Source organism: Styela clava, chromosome 4 (assembly GCF_964204865.1).
Source record: "Styela clava chromosome 4, kaStyClav1.hap1.2, whole genome shotgun sequence".
Taxonomy (NCBI): Eukaryota; Metazoa; Chordata; class Ascidiacea; order Stolidobranchia; family Styelidae; genus Styela; species Styela clava.
In genome coordinates this window covers 6,971,500-6,994,902 of record NC_135253.1, presented here as the reverse complement: position 1 = coordinate 6,994,902, position 23,403 = coordinate 6,971,500, and the positions used below count along the sequence as shown (strand labels likewise).

Here is a 23,403-nt window from a genome sequence, read left to right as displayed (position 1 = left end):
TAAAATTGATGCATTTTTAATCGTTATTGAAAGATAAACTTCTGAAATACTACTTTACACTAGTCATAGCCATAAAATCGGTTTATAAGTTTTAATCTAAAAGCCAACTGTCAACTCACCATTATTTGTTACAAGTAGTAGTCGAAAGTTGATGAATATTTTTGCACTACACGTAAAGCTTGACCACAGGGAAGTCCAATTAAAAATATAGAAATTTAGTATTTATCTTAGGAAAAGTATATAATTTTTGAAAAATATTTATAAATATTTCTATTGCAGAGAAATTAAATTTTTCCTTGTTTTATTCGTTCACCCCTATTCATTTCCTATTTATTTTTCACAATGGATTTGATTTTATAAATTCAGGTCATTGCAGACTGAAGGAAGAACGAACTTGGTGGTAACAAATTAAATTTCTGAAATGCTTAGAAAGAATCAAAGAGAAAGGTCAAAAAGAGAACTGCCTAATGAGAGACGCTCATCACCATTGTCAATATTTACGCCTTTTAATTTTTGGAAAATCCTAATACAGTAAAAAACATGGTGTTAAGCACAACAATATGAAATATACAGTTTTTATTAAAGTCATTTCTTATGTTCCATTTGTAATAAAATCCAAACGTTGCTTGAATATATTTTAACAGTTCGTCAATTTTGCATTGTTACAGTGAAATCTTTAATAACTATTTTAGACATCATATTCACAATATTATTATTTACTTGTAGAAAATGCACTCTTATAATTTCTAGAAATATTCGATGTATTAGTTTGCTTGTTAGTTTAGCTTGCACGTTATATTGGTGAGATTTAGATAAAGTGTCTTCAGCTTGCTTTTAAATTAATTCCTACAGAATAAATCACTTTTATCGATGAAATAGTCAATCCCTGAAATTGCACTGCTGATAAACTTATTTACGCACTCGAGCTTGCGTGGGCCGCATCGTCAGGTTCGAAAAGTCTGTATACCGTAAATATCGAACACGAAGAAGGCAAATCGTAGTTATAAATAGCGGCGAAATGAATGATAAATTGGCGCTTACTATAAGTCACAATCGAAAGCATAAAAATTATTTTGACAATAGGGCTCACTTCAAAACATATTCTGAATATTCCGACATACCTTACTGTGTTGTAGATCTTTCTATTTATATTCCAAACAAAAAAATTGGTGACTAGTTTAATTGACATTTAAATAGACATAGAATACATGAATTGACACTAAATTCCATAGCGCGAAACTGCGAAAACGAATAAAATCAATTGTTTATGGTAATTTATTCTGGTGACATTGTTGTAGCACACTTAGCATATATTCTCAGTTATTAATAGGTCCAGTGAAACAAGTTTTCGTGTTCGTGAAAGTTAATGACTAGTTCTTTGTTAATATTAGCAAAATTGCACACTTTAAACGTTATCAAGCTCATATTACAATGGCGTTGATACTGAAATGCTATTGATTCTTGATGCTCTTGCTTGGATGCCAACATTCCGGTTAAACGTATGTGATGTCATGCGACAGCCTCCACTCAGGAAATTCACAGTAGCATGTCGAAGTTCACTGTAGAGAATTACAGATTAATAAAATTAACAAAGTGATTGTGAACATCTATATAATTGGTGACAACGAACTATAGATAGACCCTCATGTTTTATGAAGTTATACTTAAATAAATTACTAATGTACTAAGGGGTAAATAAATTTATATAGAAATTAATATCTTCTGTTCGAATAATTTGATGTAAGATTACGTAAGAACAAAAGGTTGCCACGTCCGATCAGACTTAAAACTGTTTGATACTAAAAACTTTGAAATACTACTAAAATAAATGCATTGGTGGAGGCATCAACCAAACATCCAAGTATCGATGATTATTCTTCCTCAAAATGCTGTACGTATATGGGTAACAGCCAACCTGTTATTCTTTTAGCAGAATTGTTTGAAAGTTGTTCACCAAGTTACTAATTTTTCTTAGAAATTATTAGTAAGCCATTTTCAATTTTAATATGTTTACCTCGAAGCAAAGTTGTAAAATATCGGATTCAAACATTCTGACAATCGTAAAACGCAGTGAGAGACAAGACTGAATACAACTTCCGTTTCGACTAAAAGTGGTTTTCCTCGTTGAATAGAAGCAATGGCTGTAACTCTATATGCTGAATAGTAAAAAAGTTTTAATCAACTTGTCATCAACAGGCATGATAAAAAAATAAAAATCTTACACACATCAGCTGAATATCCGAGTAAAAATGACACGACAATCAAAGCGAGTTGAATTAAAGCGAATCTTTCACTTTTCCTGAAATCGTTTCTGTCACTTCGAACTAAAAGCAAACATTATTTACTCATACAGATGGATGGTATATTATCGTTTCTGAATACGTCAGAAATATTTATAAAAGTTTATGATAAAATCTTGCATACCTTAATTTCAATTATTACCTAAGATTCTAATTGTGTTTCATAAAGAGTGAACATTCTGAGTACCTCTTTGAAAACCGTTTATGCATTCTTTTGCACTAGTAAACTGGAAGAACGGACGAACAAATAAATACGTGGACATATGAAACATAGAATAACAAAAAAACATACTGTGACGTAATTTTCTTTTGCGATGTATCAACACAATTGCAATAGCCAGACATACAAACATAATCAAGATCATCGGTGCGTATATTAGAATAGGAAACGCAACCATGGCGTACCAAAACATTGTTGGTGCCCTGTAAATACCAGTGAAATTATAATATGATGTTTAAAATTCAGAAATTAACACATGTAGTGTATTAGTTAATTTGGAAAGATATATACTACATAATATAGAGTTGAGTGTTGGTGATTCGTATTTTACAATATACCCAAATACTCTATACTAGGGGTGTGCCACATGTTTTGTCGGCGGGCCATATTACCAACTTTAGACATCTAGCTGGGCCACACGAAAAATTTAGTTTTTCCATATGCACAACGAATTCATTATTACGTCACTATATAATGTGGTAAACAATCGTTATGAAAGCCTACAGCAACGAAATCAGGGACATTGAGATAGAAAAGGCAAGAAACGAGAATGCGACTATCGCTTAGCCTTACAGTAATAAGGCGCCAAGAAAAACGGCAAAGATTTAACACAGCAACAAGAACAAAGCTGTTCTTGGGCATGTACTTACCATATTTCTGTCATATCACATTTGTATCTAACTGGACTCGAGTCATCAATATATTCGAATCCAGGCCAACATAAGTAAACAACAAATCCTACTAACATTGTTTCTGCCCACACTGTCAGAATTAAGCACTGAAAAATGATATGTACATTTAGTCTCGAACTATGACAAACAAAAAAAATTCATTGTGTATTATATCTCCACATAGTTGACAAAAAAGTATTAACGAGCAGTCACTTTTTGATATTGATATTTCAAATATTCTATTGTCTTTTAATTGCCAATTGTTCAATCAAAACAAATTTGACAAACAAAGCAAGCCCTCTGCTTTCCTTCTTCCTATCATTTTTTATCTCATCGTAAATTTGAATAGGGGTACATTTTAGAATTAAAAAATGTTTTAGGCAATTGACTATAAAAATTGCACATACAATGCGAGTGCACGTTTGCTTTTTAATGAATATTTAGGCAACCAGCTGTGAAGTAAAATTATTGACTACCTTTGATTTTCTAATTGTCACGTTCCCGTATCGATGGGGAAATTTGACGCAATAAAAACGTAAACAACTGAAGATCAAAATATGTTGAATTGTTGATATTGACGTCCAAAAATCCACGGCTATTCCGAGCTAGTTTTACGTAACAAAAAACAAGTGATAAATCAAGTTAAATCAGGATACAAATTTTCAAACACATGGACACGAAGTAGTGTATCGGTATTGGTACGTTAAGTTCTGAAAGCACCAAATTTTTAGAAAGAAAAATCAGTGAACGTGGCGCACCAGAAATAAAAAAAAAATCTTCAATTTCATTAAAATGTAATGGCAAAATTTTGGGTGAAATAAAACCCAGAAGAAATTTGAATAAAAAAAATAAATAGATTTGTAGCAACTTCTCTTATAGTTATTTGAGAAAAATTTGACGAAGAAATTGAAGCACCATTATTTATTTTTTTTATTTTTGGTGTTTATTGAGTACACCTTTTCACGCTCTAATTTCATAAAAATCGAGTACCAGAAACTGGCTCCGATCCAATTCAAGTGTGAGTACGCCTAGCGTATGTGTTATAACTACATGTATCGGTTATCGTTGAATGTGATTAAATGTTAAAAAAACAACTCATAAATAAATCGGCATTACCAAAGTCTGTGTCTGCTGTGAGAACACTTAAATATTATTTTATAGTATTACTATTATTTGTATTCTTAGGCGTGGTGACTTGAATGAATACTCAGCAGTGTATGGTTCCATTAGTATGTATTCTTACCTTACAGAATGCCAAAGGAAGTCTATAATCGTCAAATCCTTTTAATGACCGATAAGTCATAAATGAACTGTTTATTGAAGAAAGGAAGTCCGACACACAAAGACTCATTATAAATATATTGAAAGCCGTCCTGAAATAGAAAGCTATAATAACTAAACAGTGACGATTATTCTGAATTTAAAGTAAATGTTGAATTATTGATTTTGCCTGCTGGCCCAAACTTAACAAGTGTTTGTTCCACCATTTTTTGTCATTATTTTGTGCGCATCATTATCACAGTGTTTATAATCATTAAATTTTATTCGACGACGCAGCTTGTGTCTCCTATTATGTATATAGTCAATTTTAACATTCTATATCTAGTTCTATTCAATTTCAAATTCAAATTCGATGCCAGTAGTTTCTAACTCCATCAAGCTTATTTTCATAATTAGGCTACCATAAATTATAATTCGTATTATTCAATATTAATAGACTTGTTTACAGTGAAGATCAGGTTAGGTATAAACTAGTGAAACAAGTTTATAGTTATTTATTGATGAAAAACCTCACAAACTGCAATGGCAAGTAGCTGAAAATTTGCGTCACAACAATTAAAATATTCGGAGAATGAGTATTCATTGTAAACAACGAATTTTTCTGTGCTGTTGTCATGTACTCAAAAAGCTTAAATGAAAATACGTTTGATGAAAAAAATTACAATAAAAGCATGGAAATTTTTTTTTACAAAATCCTTTTATTACTATAAAACGTATAAACTTAAAAATATAATGAGCATTGATAGCGTTAAATTACCTTTAAATTGGATTCAATGTATTACAATGTTTTTCAATATATTACTCACTTTTTCATTTTATGTATAACCATGAATGTGATTCCGTTTGCAACCGTTCCAAATATTGTAGAGAAACCAAGAAAAGTGAAGATGGGAATAAGTTCTCTATCTGTGAATAATTTGTACATCAACCTGAATAAAATTAACTTACTAAAATAATTATATCAGTTTGTAGCTTACACATAAATTAGAACACGTAATGAGAAAAATTTTAATAAGAAATATATGTACGTTATACCGCTTATCTACGCATGAGTATTTACGAGCATGAGTATGATATAATAATTTTATTTCATCTGCTAATTCTATTCTTTGATTTAATATAATAAAATTCGATAAAGTACGACGAGACTACGCAATTTTAAGCAACAACAATATTTTTCTCGATATCAGTCTTTCCCAGAAGTAAATTATTAAATTTCTTTTTCATATGGCGTGAAAAGTATTGAATAGCAATTAATTATGCAGGAAATAATACCTCTGTTTAATAATTAAAAAATAGTTCAAATCGAAGACGTTTTTTGTGTTTGCACTGACGTCAAAAGTTCATTGCGGATTACGCTATGTATAGCTAATTTTTGATATATTTGAAAGAAGATTTTTTTATACAATTTCATAATACCGAACCTCACAAACATAAGGTCTTAGAAAAAATTAACAAAATCTTAGGAAAAAACTTGATTATTTTGTAAGCATATTATCTGAAATTCTTATTCAGCCTGCAATTGTATCACTTGAATGGCAGCAGATCAAATCTAGATCAAAGTCAATATTTTGTGCAAAGATCCGTAATATTTAAAATAAATGATAAAATTCATTGATAAATTGTTGTCCTCATTATTGAAGTTTGACAGAGTCGGAGCTTTCATAGATTGGAAAACCTGTTTGATTACTTTTCTAATATTTGGTATACAGCATGCAAGCAAGATAGTGACTGAAAATAATACGCGCCGTAATTTCATTGGTGGGAAAATCCTTTTTTAAACGCCCTTAATACAATCCACTGAAATTTGTATTCAAATGTAACAAGATTAAAGTAAAAATGACAATAAATATAGTTACGCGACATCCAAATAAGTAATTATCAAAAATCAACGCATTTTTATCAGAAAAAAATCAAAAATGTAGTTCATTGTAATATCCATCTTACGGTGTATAGAAGTCTGTAGTGTTTTTAGCATATTGCGATAATTTGGTTCCTTCATCCATCTTCCACGTAGGTCAAATATAATCGTTAGATAATGTTTCAACTGAAGCATTCACACTTACAATAAGTCAAAAAAATTTAACATCTATTAGGACCTATTATTAAACGACTAATTAATTGGTGTCGCTAATTTTATCTCTTTTATAACACGCCCACTTGTGGCATATTTTACACAAAGATAAGCGTCGATTTCATGTTCCGTACAATTCATGCGAGCTGGCTACCTCCTCTCAATAGACTTTTCTAAAATGATTTCCATTTCGCAAACAAAAAGTCTCCTGCTGTGCGATTTTATTCGGCGCTTTTAAGAAGGTTGTTGTCGTGTATTTCCATGAATATTTAAACATTTGTTATTCTTCATTCTGCGTCAAGAGTAATATATAGCCAGCACTAGGGTAAATAGTAACCTTATAACAGGTAAACAATTGATTTTTGCGCTTTTGAAATAAAATGTCATTCCTGCTTGCAATGGCAAAATAATGTAACTCGATATTTGAATCCAACCAAAACATTCGAAAATGATTCAAATATGTTTTTTATATTTATATTTTTTAAATTAATATTTTAATTGATTTTTTTTGAGTATTTGATGTTCGTGACTTCTCTACGCTCTAATTTGAAGCAATAAAGAGAAGCAATAAATTAAACACAATTGGATATAAATTATTATGTTGAAACATACTTAATGGGAATTATATATATATATATATATATATAAATTGGGAATTGCTTATAATGACCATAGTTAGAAGCGAAATTAGAATGAATACATTACAAAACAAGAAGCAAAAATGCATTTTACACACATCAGTGATAAGTTAATGAATAGTAGAAAGTATGAACAGTACTTTTAGGTACCGATATCTTCTCTAAAGCTTATTAAAAATTAAAAAATTTTATGCGTAGCATTTTCTCATATTGTTACCTATAATCAAATAATCAAGCTGTTTGTTTTTAATTAAGATACGGAATATCAATTGTACCATTTAAAAGGCAGTGCTCATTTCGGACGGTTCTAATGGGTTTAACCAATGGATAACTATACATTTATTGCAATTGTTGATGAACAACAAAAATTAATAAAAATGAAATGGCTTTGTGTTTTATTATAGAATTATTTATGAGTTTTTTTTAATATTGATGGTTATATTTTAGACAATAAATAAACTTATCGTCTTGTCTTATCGCAAACCACGGTGGGGATTTGTTAAAAAATTTTTTTTTGTTAAAGTTGGGGGATTGGGCTGCTGTTAATTTTGTTCCTTTTGGTTGGTTTAATTTCATGTACGTCATGAACATGTCACGACACTAGAAGAAAACTGTTAAAGTTAAATTTTGCGTAGCCCGTTCTCACTCATCAAAATGGGTATATACAAAAAAAAATGAAATTAAGCATTTAATATATTTGCGTTTGTAAAAGCATGTGAAACGGTTTTAACAATTAATGTTTTTATTGGTGACAAGTTATTTAATATAATTCTCATAGCATATCGATCTGTGTGTGTTAATATTGGAGATAAGGGGAAATGTGAAAGAGAAGTAAATGTATCAGTCAAATTATACTATTTTCAAAACAGGAAAGCACTGCTTAAATATATGGACATCACCATGGCCAAAACTAAGTAGTATCACTAGTTACTAAGTTACTAGTCACTAAGTAGTATCAATAATTTTTTGAAGAATCGGTAGTCTGTATTTCGGTCATAGAACCATCACACTTTGCTTTGTATAGGTTACTATCAAATATCGCCAAATTAAATCCTAGATTCAAATATAAAATATATCGAAACACCAACAAATATGAAATTATTTTAAGCGCTCATAATTTCTTATTTTTCTTATAAAATCTGATCCTTATGACTGATTTTGTAGCGACAATTTTCTAGCAATCATCATGTGAAAAAATCCATGATTACGAAATATCATTCATAAAAAACAGACAATAAATATTAATGTCAATGCAAAATAGAAGTTTTCCAGATTTCTCTTTCTCTGTCATTATTGTTCCAATCATAATAACAACAACGAATCGATGCTCAAATATATGCACACGGAGACCAGAGCGAAACAGTGGTTTAATTAACTTACCTCACCTAGTCTACTGCACGGTAGGGTGAGCCAACTTCCGACTTTCTCGTAGCCCGAGAGAAGTCGCATAACCGCAACAAATAAGTTTTCTTAGTTTTGAAAAGGTCATTACACAAAATTTCGAATTAAAATACGAATCACATAAAGCCCACAGAAAGTTTTTAAATGAATAAATAGAAGTAGCCTTCTAGTGAGAAATGCAATCTTTAACCACTGACAATTGGTCCAGTCAGTAGTTAATGAGAAAAGGATTTTTTCATAGCAGTGTAAAGAAAAATACCAACAATAAAAAAGAACTACAAAACAACATAAAAATATAAAAACGATACATATGTACATTTCGTGTGCAATAATTTCAGCAAAATCTACAATTTACATAAGGTCTTTGTCAAACATTTGATTTGTAGTGAGTGTGTTGTATTTGATAAAAAAACATGTTTTAGATAAAATTATCGAAGACGTTTTGCCATAAAACGCTCATAAAGAAAAACTGTCAATTTTTCAAATGACTTTAAATTAGATAGTCATAAATAGAATGAAATATACGTCAAATGCTGTTGCGAAAACTACTACCTATTCCTGTAATCTATTTAGTTTTGTGTCCGAATGCGTAACTTGTAAAAGTAATTTTGATAAAATACCAATTCGATGAACTTCTGATTTTGAAGCACATACAAAAATGGTAGAAAATCGGATAATCTTAATTTCTAAATAAAAAACTTGTTTTTGAACAAATATCAATATTTATGTATTAGCTTATCCAACCTCTTGAGTGTCATTAAAATATTATCAGTGTTTGGAGTACGCCTTAAGTGTTAACTGTAATAAAATACACTCATTATTAATAATATTTTCTGACCAGAATAATTGAAGCATTTTATAGAGATTATTCTCAATTATTCAACATACTTATATATAAATACATAGGTCAAATTAGTAAAATGACGCATAATAACTTCATTTATCTATAAGTGACATCTTATAAACTTCTCTCACTTTTAATGATAACTGATTTTCGCTCGGGGACCTTGATGCAACGACGACATTCGTACTCATTTCTAGGCATTCACGTTTGCGAATGTAGAGAAAGCAACAACAATGGGGGAGTTTAGAAACACGTGCCAAGTATTGGTCGTTTTAATGCTATTGATCAACCTATCTTCGGCATATTACTATTTCAACTATTGGCCTAACTTGAGCAAGTGCAAAAGTAAGTAGCTGACCAATGTTTTTGTATTTTAACACAGGAGCAATAAATGCATTTTCATGAATTTTAGAACTAATCTGAGATTGCGTTTTAGTGGAGCTTGCATTGATGTTAAACAAAATTTATTAACATTTATTAACTATGGTATATTTGAAATTGTGTTCGTAGCAATTTGAGTTCATCGCGTTTTGTGGAGAATTTGTTGAACAAATAAATTACCGATATTTGACGTCGGTTATACCGACGACGGCTTCTTTGGTTCTTTGGGATATACTTTTTTTTATAAACACAATATGAATTACGTCGCTTAAAGGGAGTTACAGAAGTTGTTAGTTGATATAAAACAATAAAATTCGAAGTTAATATCTAACAGGAAAAACAATTTTTATAATCAGACACTACGTTTGTAATCAATTGCATTCAAATTTTGAAAACCTATTTTTAATTGCTCTAAGGTAAATTATTACCCATTCAAGTCTAGTAGCTACAATGAACTGTTTATCTTACAGTTTGTCAGGAGCCTAAAGATGTGGGTTATTGCGATGGAATATGTCCAAAGTACTACTTCAACGTAGATGAAGCTTCATGTGAAAAATTTGAATGGGGATGTTGTGGAGGAAACAAGAATAAATTCGGATCTTTGTATAAATGCCAGAGTTTTTGTCCGAGTAAAATATATATTATTTGAATTTTTTTTCGTAAATTGTGAAATTTTCCGATTTCATGTGTTGAAACAGATTGGGAAAATTACTATATAATCTGAATTTCAAACGAATGCAAATTCCTGCATAGGATCTCTAACGTAGTTGACAACAGAAATGAGTCCCATTTGGTAATACGTTAACAAATTGTATTTTGTGTTAAAGAATCGTTTTGCTAAAAATAAATGACGTGACGATTTTTGGAAGTGATTTCGAAACTAGTATCCAATTTTTAATAAGTATAATATATATGTTTTTGACACTAATATACGTCACATAAAAGTTATTATCCGGATCTGCTGCTTTTAATTAAAGTCAATTATCGAAAGAATATTTTAATTTTTGGTAATTAGATAAAACTAATTACAGTTCTATGAAGCCAAGAATAGAGCATGGTTTCGATGAAATTGTAAGACAATTGTTAAACTGAGCAATAACAACTAAAATTTTACATTCCCGATCTAATTACTTTATTAGCTTCAGCGAACGTTTTTTTGTGAAATCTTACACAATAACTTACACAAACTTGATAGCATAATAATAGTTTTAACTACCATGCAATTCATCGGTGCATTCTCAAAAAGCGTGAAAATCTTGTTTATAAAAATATATATATGCCATTTTAAGGCAAATGTTATCAACCCAAAAAAGTTGGTGTATGCAGAGCGAGAATCGCAAAATGGTTTTTCAATAAAGAGACCTGCAAATGCGAGAAATTTTATTACGGCGGATGCCAAGCAAACGACAATAATTTCGGGAGTGAAAAAGAATGCAATCATGCATGCCCTTAAAAGACATCGAATGCTGCAAGGTATGTTTTGCAATTCAAATATTTGGTTTATTTAATATGTTTCATTACTGTTAATAATGTTGAATTCATAGTTTTACAATGTGAACTTAAGAAAGTACGCTCTAATAATCTACAATTGAAAGTTTTTCGTGAATTATCTAGAGAGATCTTATAGAAAGTTTTGCATGAGAGCAAAGTATAAGCTCAAATTTAAATTTTTCCGACGGAAGCAAATATGATTCGTCGGCCCCTACAAAAGCAATTATTTTTGTGTCCATATATTTAAGCATAGCTCTCTTGTTCCAAACATAAGAGTTTACGGCGGTCACCGCCGCTAACTACGTGGTATCATTAGCAAAGTAGTACTATTTGATTTTTATGTTTGAATTTTCTTCCCTTTTCTATTGGAGCTTTTCACACAAATTAAAATTCAGTTACTCCGAATTAAAATCTGTGTAACATAAAAACATATTAATCCTGATGTCTTTTTTTTTATTTCAGTGTGAACCTGGGACCTGACTCCACCCACTAACAGACACGGCCGATTGAAGATTTTGTTCTGACACCGACAATATTAGTTTAATGTATATTTCTGCATTTTATTAGAGTTATAGAAGCAATAAAATCACTAAAAATGTGTCGTCATTTAATTCAGCTTATCACGTTTCAAAAAGTATGGCGATGCACTGATTGAAGTTATGCCTGCTCACCTATACATCCATGCAGTCCTGGACCGTGAGATGATCAGTTATAGTGCCGATAACGTCAATTAAATCTACTTTCACTCCTAATTCTAATTAAGGTATTATTTGGCCCATCAGCTTTTCAATTCATTTAACATCCGGACAGATTATACCGCACCAAACTTATGGTGGTTATCTTCACCCCAAATGGCTGTTTGTATAAATCTCTATATGGAGAAAAAGTTAGTCTTCCACCTATAAATTCAATTTTGTTCGGGTTTTCGAGGTTTGCAGTTTGAATGTAAACAAATAAATTTTATTCGTGAACAAAACGGAAATCAACAAAGTAGTTTGACAATGTTTCTTAGACAAAAACAATTATTTGTTTGCAACGACCTAATTTGACAAAACGACCTTTAAAATCAAAATACCATTTCTTATATAACCTATATATGTCAGTGGTGTAACAATATAGTTTAGAAAATAAATATTTATTGAATACTTTGGTATTTAATAAAAGATTTTATTGCATTGGTTATGATGTCACTTTTCTGCATATTTTTTTCTTAATTATAATAGTATTTAGCCCCTTTCAAAATAATTTACAATGAAAAAACATCCTCTATGTTTATATAATTTTCTGAGACACAATCGATGGTTTATTTAAGATAACAACGTCTTGTAAACGCCTAAAATGAATAGCACCACTAATGGACATATATATATATATATATATGGCCTGATATGAAATGATTTTTTTTTAACATTTCAGTCATAAATGATTTATGATTAGGCCTCTGTTAGAATATGCTTGATGTAAAGTACATTCAACTATGATCAGTTTCGTACCAGCATTGTTGCATTTTGCCTGAAGGTAGTAGATACGAAGTTCATTGGTACGCAATGGCACCTGTGAATATTAGCTTCTATCTGATATTTATACGAATAATTATATCACGGCCTAACTTTAGAGCACAAGGTTGATTAATTGATTAAATATACAGATATACAGAGTTATATACATAAATATTACTAAAATGCATATTCGATTGATAGTAAATTGATTTATACTTACGGTAAATAAAATTGAGACACAGGTTTAGCGTTTAGGACAACTCTAATATGGGCATTTTACCAAATTTGAACTTCGCTTTCCTTGTCTTCTACTGCGTTTGCTTGTTGGTTAGTCCACCGAACCATGTAATTTGGAGACATTTAAGTGCCGATTTAGGTGCTCCTTTAAATATTTACACGGGTACAATATGTCCAACTACGATTTTTAAAGAGTTAAATGCTTGATAATTTATGGTCATGTTAATCTAGTACTATTAACGTAAATTCTTTAATACGTCATTTTAAACTTAATAACTAAATCCTATAAAAATCTTAACTACACATTAAAGTGGTTATTTCCGCGAAATAAAATTTCTCAATATAGGTTGAAATCTGACAAATAATACCCTCTGAAATTACTTCTTTTTAAATAATGTTACATGATATAATTTTGCATACTCATGCATGTTTAAATCCATTTAATTGTAGGTATTCCGAGCAAATACTCACGACGCGGAAGTTTGCGTTTACACTGAGGAACTTTCGAATTAATAGAACACTTATAAAGAACCCGTTGTCGTTTGAAATTGCCACCTTCATATAAGGCATAATATGTAGTACAAGAAGCCGAAATTTGCCAACAATTTCCCACGAAAATCATCCGGCCTGGAAAAACCTTGTTGTGAATCTATACCGAAAAACGCGATTTACTAAATTGAACTTGCTGACTGATAATTTTCACACATTTATAAACATACTTACTTTATCAGCTAATGCCAGCAATTTTTCGTAAAATCAGCATTTACTCAGGATTATAAGAAAATTACTTTTATTTATAATTGCCTCAAATAGCCCTCGCTCTAGTAGGTTACGTTATAAAATTATATTGTTGACTTCGTTTTTGGTCGATTGGTTTGCTGTAGAAGAATAATATAACTAAATGTGTTATGTGTTTGAGTTATGACATGATTTAGCTCAATGAAATGTTGATAACTTGACAATTTTTTTGTCTTGAAAATTATATTTTTATATAAATATTAGAAGCTTATATTTGTATGTGCTCAATATAACATACATTATTTATGGCGTTCTAGCGACTTTCCTATTTATAAATACTAATAGTATGAAATTAAATGAATTATTTTCAGCAACAACCTTACAAGAGCAATACCAACAATAAAAATTTTGCAAAACAATCCATAAGTCAATTCCTAGCATATTGTGTAATTTAAACATTCAAGAAAATGAATGTGGTAACATGGTAATTCAAGTTATTTGTACTACAAATATTATATTGCAACCATTTCAACACGTGCTTGCGTGAGCTAATCGCATGGTACAAGTTGTGAGAAAATTTATTTTTAGCAGTGTAGGTATTTTGCCTGAAGGGACAAATAAATGGCACAAAATGGCACATAGAAATGAGGGTTCCAAAATATAAGAAATCGCAATGATGTCTCAAAATCACAAGCAATAGCGCTTGAGCTTAAGTTAGTTGCTGAGCAGTTTTAATGTACTCTGGGCCGCATTAAACAACTTTACCCGTATATCTTTATTGTGACTAGGGCTATGGCAATCTTACGTCCCTTCTTTGTCGTAAAAGATTTTTTCAATGATTTCTAATAGCCTCATTGTAGCTTAAATACTAACATAGTATAAAGGTAGAACAAACATTCAAAGCATGGAAAGTTTGAAAAATAAGAAGATTGTATGTTGCATATTCCTGCTGATGCTTGTAGGTCATTCTTTGGAAGCGGAGTTAAACATTGATGAACTTAAATGTAAAAGTAAGCAACCATAATTATCTTTTGAAACTCCAAGACGCACCTATTATTTCCAAACATAATATTGTTGCATCTACTTATTGCTAAAAGTATTAAGTCAAACGAGAATATCACAAAATATTATTCGTTCAACTAAATTAGTCGTATTACTTTTTTGTCATTCAATACCATACAGTGTTTAACAGGTTGGCTTTACAAACCGACCACCCACAAATGAACATAAATTAAACATACAGCTCCGTGTATAAATTCAATGAAACATAATATTCGGCTCCGGTAAAATTTGTGAATTAGAAGGCTTTCATTCTACATGTTTTTTTAATGGAAGATTAATTCAATTTTGGATTGGAATGTTTTTATATTGGATACAAAACAGATTATATCTCAAAGCAAATTTGGGAAAAATAAAAGCAACTATTGTTGTGCAATCCTACGTAAAATGAATAACCACAATTATAATTTTTGCAGTCTGTCGCGTAAAATATTTGTGCTTCTTGCTTCTGGATCCATATCTCTGTTTTTATTTATGCAAAGGTAAGTTTTGAATTTGTTGAAAAAATTTGAATTTGTTCAGAATAGTACTTATTTTTAATAAATATTTAAAAAAACATACAAAGTTTCAGTTTGTAAGAAAATGATAGGACATGTAAATATTTTATTAAACCAATTTAATACCAATTGGCAAAGAAATTAGAATATTAATTTTCTTTGTATCTGTACACGTTTTTTCATATTTTATCTCAAAGTTAATTAGTTATTTCATATATAGAGTTTTCATACTCTATTTGTAGACGATAATATTTTTCCTATATTGCATCAGAATATTTCTTAGTTGAATCAAAAAATTAAAAATAACATTTTACATGAATATTATTTTACATCTTTAGAAAAATGCTATGAACCAGCAAAGATGGGCCCATGCGAAGCTGCAATTGAAAGATGGTATTTTAATAAAGAAACATGCAAATGTGAAACGTTCACATATGGCGGATGTGAGGGAAACGACAATAATTTCGAGACAGAAGAAGAGTGCATGAAAGCTTGCCCATAAATTTGTTGCATATTTGTTAAACTACTCTTCCAAAAATTTTACCTACAAGTTAAATTAAAATTTTTGATAAGAAGACAGTGAATGCAGACAAATATTATTGTTTGAATAAAAGTTAATCGGAACAAATTTTGAAAAAGGGTAAATGTGATATTTTGCTTATTGTACTGTACATATTGTTGTAGATAGATAATTCAATTTGTCTAATTTCTCTATTTTCAAATATGTGTATATATTATTTGGAAAAAAAATTTGAATCTTTGCATGTTTGAATCCGAGTGTTTTGAGGTATAATATCGGGAAATTATGCGAAAATTTGGAATTTAAAAATAAAAGTGGGGACAACTTTACGATGTTACAACTTTACAGTGTCCATTTCAGTGATGCTGGCAGTAACTTCGTGAAAATGGTCAAAAATATGTACCACATTTTATTGTGAAACTTTGCACTAATACAGTTTTGTATGAAATCCACTGGTTTAGTTGAAATATTTACTTGAGTGCATCCAGACGTATGAGAAATTTTTCAATTCGCGATTTGGATATAGGCTACTGCTGTCTCAAAATAAATATCCAAGTATATTTCGTATGGAAAACTCGAATTTAATCAAAAATACGATTTGCAAAATGTATTCAAAGTTTCACAGATAAATTTATAGTCTAAGTCAGCGTTTCCCAAACTTTTTCGGCCACGGAACACTTACGCTTTTTATATCGCCACGCGGAACACCAAAGAATGTAAGAGTCAAATTTATAAAGAAAAACGGTGTAATGTAGCGGTTCCCAATGGGTTCTCGTGGCAGGTTGCCAAATGCGCCGCGAAAACTAATAACATTGTTTTAAACATACCTGAATATGATTGAATATTTTACATATTGCATTTATTATATATAAATGTTTTATTGTTTCTTAATTCAAGTGCTGCGTATATGAATCAATTTATTCATTTTACCATTCTATGTCGTTTACTTCCCATTACGTAGTGTTTGCCTCTAATGATACATCTAATGAAGATAGAAGTACTTGCCCAACTTTCGTCAGCTGCTGACCTGCAGTTTATTTATCTACTGAATAGAATTTAGCGAAAATGAGTGATTTTTTCAGAATTTCAATGTAAAATCAGGCAGAGATGGAGGAAGAAGAGTTGACCTTTTGTCTTTATTCTATACACCTATTTGTTCGCCTATAGCAAAACCAACAGAATTGTTGTAAACTTGATGATGAACTTAAAAGTCAAAAAGCTAGGCCGACGGTTAGCGAAAATGCCACTACCCCACCCTAGTTGCAATATCGAACGGTCAGTTGGGCGACAATTCACGTTCCTTAGATTCCCATGGCGACCATTTTGGACGTGTTTTTGATTCCTTATTCACGGAACACTTCGAAGACGCTCGCGGAACACTAGTGTTCCGGGGAACACAGTTTGGGAAACGCTGGTCTAAGTAATGAAAAAACGTATAAATTAGTGATAATGATGGTGATAGCAGTACAGTGAATTGCAGTTTACTTACAATTTGCTCTCGGAAATCGATCTGACAGGAAACCCATAAGGCGGTGCATTATGAATTATTTTTAACAACAATGTATTAAATTAAAACCATCACATGCCTGCCGGATGTCAAACTGACTATTTTTTTATTTTAATCTTATAAACAAAATTACTGCAAAATCAAAAAAAATATTATATTTAGGAAAAAATTGCATTTCAATTGGCCCAACTGATCGTTCACTCTGGTACATTTACTCTGTTCGTGATGATTATGAAGTTATTACTTATCGATCTTAAGATCGGTAAGTATGTTGATAGGTATTTGTCTGTCTGTCTGTTTGTTTGTCTGTTAGATGAATGCGATATCTCACGAGGGCGAGATTCAATCTGCTCCAAATTTTGCATGTGCATTTATCATATCTCCGACCAGATTAGACCCTATTGATTTTGGATGAATTATGTAGTATAATTAGCGAGTTAATAAATAATTAGTGATGAGACACGCGGTGTCAATATAGAGTCATGAATCAAAACCGCAGTTTCGATCGATAAGTCTTCGATATCCGACCGATATTCTTGTTTTATTGTTATTCGGTTTCTCAGACAAAAGGATTTTTAGAAGTGGTCAGATAAAATTGAATTACCAAGTGTCACTTCTGACTTCTTTTATTTGAAATTAAATTTTCAATTTTTGTGGAAATGCAATTTTTACAACAACAACCCTAAGAAGAATGACAAAAACAACAGTTTTGCAAAACAAACTTTGCGTCTAAAACATTCCAAATGCCTTTCATATCCGGATAAGCTAACCAGCCTGTGTGACCAAAAACAACAAGGCAATCAATCAATGGTCACTATATTCTGACTGGAACGAAATGCTCATTATTTATGGACACGAAAGTCAATTGACTAATATGAGTCAAAAAATCAGCTATTCCCCGTTAAACCTCTGAAGCTACATCAATGCCTGTAAAGCCATAGATAAAGACTGAGTTTGCAGAAAAAATAGACGACCACGTGGTGATGCAATATACACAAGATTTAAAAATAATTCTACTTGAATATTGGGCTACATTCACAATTTTGACATAAAATAAAATAAATAGCCTTCGAACGACTTTTTTCATCTTGAAGTACAGGAAAATTGAAACTGATTGTTGCATTATTTGCTGAAATGCAACTTTTTACAACAACAACAACAATCCTAGCACGAATAACGTCAACAATAATAATTTTGCAAAACAATCCATAAGCTCTTTAGACTTTGATATAGACCTTTTGGCCAATTTATTTCTAAAGCATTTTTTAGCTGAATGGGCCATCGATATATATAAATACATACACGTGGGTTCAAATAAGTTCATTCAGGTGAGATAAAGTATAGCCAACTGTTTCTCATTAACTTGCTTCCGTGAGCGATGGTACCAGGTGACGAAAGTCTGATTTTAGCAACCTAGGTATTTTGCCCGGAGGAACAAATATATGGCGCAAAGTGGCACCTAACAGAAAAGTTAGCTTGACAAGAAACAGCATGGGAGCGTCAGTTATTTGCAGAGCAGTGACAATGGACGACTCTGAGTCCATATTACCGGAATTTCTTTGAGTCATCAATATTGTAATATTAGGAACGGGAAGCCTTGTTATAAACCCCTTCTTAAAATATATTTTAAATAAAATAGGTAGAGAATACTAGTTTTTAAAGAAACGTTCAAAGTATGGAAGTGAGGAAATTCACAAGCTTCATAGTTCTGTTAATGATTGTAGGTCAGTCTACGGGAGCGACGTTTAACATTAAAGATTTTCAATGTAAAAGTAAGTGATATTCATCATCTTTGAAACTTCAAGACCAATGTACTAAATCTTGACATGTATTGTTCCGCATTTTTTGACTGTTCGAAGTATTTAAGTCAAACGAAACGATCATATTATTTTACTGCTGGTTAATAAAATAAAATATTTCGTATTATTTTATTATGAATATGATCCGTGTATAAACCACGCATAATCAGTTAACTTTATTAGTGAGAAAGTCGTGAACTAATATTAAAAATTGATCACGTTTTTGTGCAGATTTTTTTTAATATTGGATATATCGGATTTATTACTGCCTGCATTCTACACGATCTACCAATAAAAAAGTTATTTGCTTCTAGATTTCTAATTTTTTTTTTTAATATAAATGAAAACAGAGCATCTCACATATTGAAGAAAAAATAGGTAAAAAAATACTAATATTTTAAGCTGTATGATCCTATTTTATTTTTCAATATTGCAGTCTGTCGCACACAATATCTTTGTTTCCTATTTCTGGAACCTTGGATTTGCCCGTACCTATGTCAAGGTAAGTTCTAAAATATTTTAATTTTGTATCATATTATGCTATACTGATTTTGATAGATGTTTTAAAATTAATTTCCGAATAAAATATATGCCATTGATATGTGTTATGTTCAAATTTTCATGTAGTTGAAGTTCCTTCAGTTTCCGCCATCATTTCACGATAATCGCTTCCACCACATTTACGAATTATTTTGTAAAATCTTCAATAATATTGAATAAAAGTAAAGCAAAGAATTTTCATTTTGATTTACGATATTCATGACATAGTAGCCCCCGTAATGTAATTGCCAAATGCAATTAAATATGTTATTTATGGGATTTCAGCAAAATGCTATAAGTCAGCTGATCCGGGACCATGCGATGCGGCGTTCGAAAGATGGTACTTCAACAAAGAAACTTGTGAATGTGAAAAATTTACTTACGGAGGTTGCGAGGGAAACAACAATAACTTTGAGACTGAAGAAAAATGCAAAAAAGAATGCCCGTAACAGATTACAAATATAGAAAGATTTATACACATTCAATAATTTTTTATATATATGTACATTTAAATATTATAAATATATAAAAATGGCCTGTCTTGAAGCAGTGTCGCGAAGAGTCGTTATCTCGGCAGTGTTTATATATTTTTGTAACAATAGAAGAAATTTATTCTTCCGGGCATGTTTTATAACGAGTGTTTAGTTGAACTCTCAAATGAAGTCATGTTGTTAATTTTGCGCCTAATTGTTGTATCAGCTATGCCCAGAGATCATGATAAATGACCTGTTTAAAAAAGCTTTCACGACGTGCTATTAGCGTGAATTTAGCTGTTAACACAGTTATTGCACAAACTAGAATACCTTCTGTCTCTTACTCAGCGAATCACTACAATTCATATTATAACGCATGAAAATGCCATTGATTGTATTTTTTATTTAACATGCAACTTTATAGTAAGAATAGAAATAAAATAAAAAAAAACACCATAGAATCATGAAATATTTTGTATCGGCTTGTGCATCAGTTGTTGTTCATCATGAACATCAAATGTTCATCGGTCAGGGTTAGTCAAAAAGATTTCCATATTTTTCAACACACCTGTAATTGAAAAATAATAATTTCACCATCTCCCAGATAGATAGTTTTACTTCTACTACATGTACAGATGTATGTGTATATAATTTGTGCATCGCGACATCTAAGTTGTATTTGCAGTTGGACGCCTCGTTGCAAAAAAACATCCGTCAAAATCGACTTAAACTCGATACATTTCCAAATCAATTAGGCCTACTTATAGCCATTTTGTGAGCCTGTCGAGATATTTACTAATATATTGTGATAACTAGAGCAAATAAAATCAACGTTATAATCATTCATGCCAATTTGATAATGTTAAGAATGCAGGTAATCCAAAATTTGTAACAAATATTAGCCTCAAAAAGCATTTGTTTTTTCTTAGATGGCAATTACTAGTAGTATTAAAAAAACTGCTGTGAATGTAGAGTAAGACCGAACCTGGTGGGAGAATCATGTGGTAGAATAACATGAATCTGAACTTACTCAATCGTCTTTGATCACGCAACATTTCTCACAATCTTTTTTCGTTTTGAAACGATTCTTAGTTCCTAGACATCCTCCATATATAAAGTCTTTGCACTGTTTGTCTTTCTCGTCATAATAATATCGTCCGAAATAGCCGTTACAAAACCCACTTTCTTTTTTGTCAGTGCAGTCAAAGTCTGAGCAGTCTTTAAAAAAATATTTTTCCGTATTACTTTTGTAACGGGTCAATGCGGAGCACCTATTTAAGCGAAAAGATACCAAACCTCTATGACTTGTTGTGTATATGATTATATATGTGGTAAAAATATCTTGAATAGTTTATAATTTTAAATCGCAGAAGTCATATAAATATAAAGCTGTGATGAATAAAAACGTCGGATATTTTTATGCAGTATTTTAAGACTCATTTAAATGAATTATAGAATATATTAGTAATTGTAGGTGAGCAAAAAATGAATAATTTTATTTACAAGAATTAATACTAAGATGTATTTATTCCTTATTGCAATGACATACAGCAATCTAGCCGATTAAGGTCAGATTAGTATGTTTTTTTTAATGCAGTGAGGTATCAGACAATTTTCGTACCATAACGGGTTGTTGTGTTATAACATTTAACCAGAAATAGAAATAGAAATAACTTCAGTACATAAAAAGTGCAAATATACCTATTATATTTATAAATCCGCAACTTTCACATATTTTAGGAACTTCATCACATTTGTTTTCGAAGATTGAACACCACCAGCCTGATAATGCAAATTAACTGTATTATTTTCAATCTGGTAGTCACTTTTGTGAACAATCAAATGGTACTTTTAAAGTGTAATATTACAAAAAAACTAATATTTTTTGCAGTTATTATCTATAGAGCTTGCCTACAGATTGCAGTTCCGAATAATGCCGACGATGCCGAATAATGGTAACGAATGAAAGATGATAGGAAATTTGAAATACTCTAGACCAGTGGTTCCCGAACTTTTAAGAGTTGGGACCCACTTTTTATTACCACAGCTTATGGCGACCCATTTAACTTTTGATGACATAACACAGAACACAATAATGACTAATCATCGCAAAACTACCGTGTTTCCTCGAAAATAAGACCTGGCCTGAAAATAAGACCTAATTTGAATTTTAAAAATGATTATAATTAAACCATATCCCTAAAATAAATTTAAAATGTGCTTTTTATATAATGTTTATTAAAAATCTCGTGATTTTCTACAGTGTAATTTTATTTTTGATAAATGAACACAAAAGACCTCTTCCAAAATAAAACATAGTGTTATTCTTCAAAAATAAATCTAAATCCTGTCTAAATTTCGGGGAAACACGGTAAAAAGTGCTGTACCGTGTACAAAACTACTATGCGTAAAAAAGCCACATGGTCATTCTTTGTATAGCAAATTTTTGTTCCTTTGAGAAGATCGTAAGACGGAAACTTTCACAGATTAGAATTTATATTCAATTTATGTTTTTTTGAAGATTTACGTATTCGAGTCGATTTACGTATACCGATCCTAATCTCCAGTATTATTAATCAAAGCTTTCTACATCTTTTCACGACCCACTAAAATTCTTTTTGCGACCCACCAGTGGGTCGCGACCCATAGTTTGGTAACCGCTGCTTTAGACTAGTATAATGAGGTTTATTGTATATATTTATTAAAAAATGTGAAAATGTGCTACATGAAACATTCAAACTTTTTTGTTTTAGGAACGTAGGTTAGCTTATTGTTGGATATTTAACAACATGATTCCAATCAAAACTATAGGCATTTTAGGCACTCTGAAGATTGAGCATGACAAAAATCGTGCTCGCACAGTAAAGAGAAATAAAGATTAGAATGAATGCTCGACTCACCAGCTTTTGTTGTTGTAGGAAACATAAGATATAACAAAACGGCACATACTATCCATGCGTTTCCGTTTAGTCTCGACATTAGAGCTAATATCTGTATTCATAACGCATATTTGTTACAAGTTATTATACAGTACACGTGAGCAAAGAATTCACAACAAATGAAGTATAATTTAATCAAATAAGTTGAAAGTTGTACAAAATTAAATATAATTTTTTCATTATTTGATTTATCAAATTGAAATTTAATATCATTTATAATCAAACTAAAAATATCACTCAACGTTCTCTTCAATACGAAAATCGTGAAAATATTCAAATAGTTTTAACATCTGT

At 30.9% G+C, this 23,403-nt stretch overlaps 3 protein-coding genes and 1 long non-coding RNA gene across 6 annotated transcripts; 2 read left to right on the top strand and 2 right to left on the bottom strand.

The window, feature by feature from the left end:
* Positions 1–774: 774 nt before the first annotated feature.
* LOC120327008 (nociceptin receptor-like) lies at positions 775–6,670 on the bottom strand. Of its 3 annotated transcripts, none has more exons than XM_039393384.2 (9): positions 6,420–6,670; positions 5,279–5,401; positions 4,435–4,564; positions 3,668–3,796; positions 3,171–3,298; positions 2,593–2,723; positions 2,223–2,324; positions 2,015–2,156; positions 775–1,559 (listed from the first exon to the last, which is right to left on the bottom strand). In XM_039393384.2, the coding sequence occupies exons 1-9, from the start codon at positions 6,476–6,478 to the stop codon at positions 1,427–1,429; spliced, it is 1,077 nt and encodes a 358-aa protein (XP_039249318.2). In that variant the 5' UTR covers positions 6,479–6,670; the 3' UTR covers positions 775–1,426. The 3 variants fall into 3 exon arrangements, 2 of the variants coding, with proteins under 2 accessions (XP_039249318.2, XP_039249317.2); XM_039393383.2 differs by having other exon boundaries at positions 5,279–5,378; XR_013475001.1 differs by having other exon boundaries at positions 1,422–1,559; positions 2,227–2,324; positions 5,279–5,378.
* A 2,817-nt stretch (positions 6,671–9,487) lies between these two features.
* On the top strand, positions 9,488–11,899 carry LOC144422200 (uncharacterized). Its single transcript, XR_013475203.1, has 4 exons — positions 9,488–9,774; positions 10,281–10,439; positions 11,100–11,283; positions 11,764–11,899. It is a non-coding gene; the product is annotated as an uncharacterized LOC144422200 (long non-coding RNA).
* Positions 11,900–14,478: 2,579 nt separating this feature from the next.
* Positions 14,479–20,631, top strand: LOC120327019 (boophilin-H2-like). The gene is made up of 6 exons (XM_039393396.2): positions 14,479–14,785; positions 15,251–15,316; positions 15,670–15,821; positions 19,019–19,130; positions 19,594–19,659; positions 19,983–20,631. The coding sequence occupies exons 1-6, from the start codon at positions 14,680–14,682 to the stop codon at positions 20,144–20,146; spliced, it is 666 nt and encodes a 221-aa protein (XP_039249330.2). The 5' UTR covers positions 14,479–14,679; the 3' UTR covers positions 20,147–20,631.
* Positions 20,554–23,332, bottom strand: LOC120327020 (kunitz-type serine protease inhibitor BmKTT-2-like). Its single transcript, XM_078112206.1, has 4 exons — positions 23,071–23,332; positions 21,872–21,952; positions 21,201–21,388; positions 20,554–20,738 (listed from the first exon to the last, which is right to left on the bottom strand). Exons 1-3 carry the CDS (start codon positions 23,147–23,149, stop codon positions 21,201–21,203), a joined length of 348 nt encoding a protein of 115 aa, XP_077968332.1. The 5' UTR covers positions 23,150–23,332; the 3' UTR covers positions 20,554–20,738.
* Between the last annotated feature and the right edge of the window lie 71 nt (positions 23,333–23,403).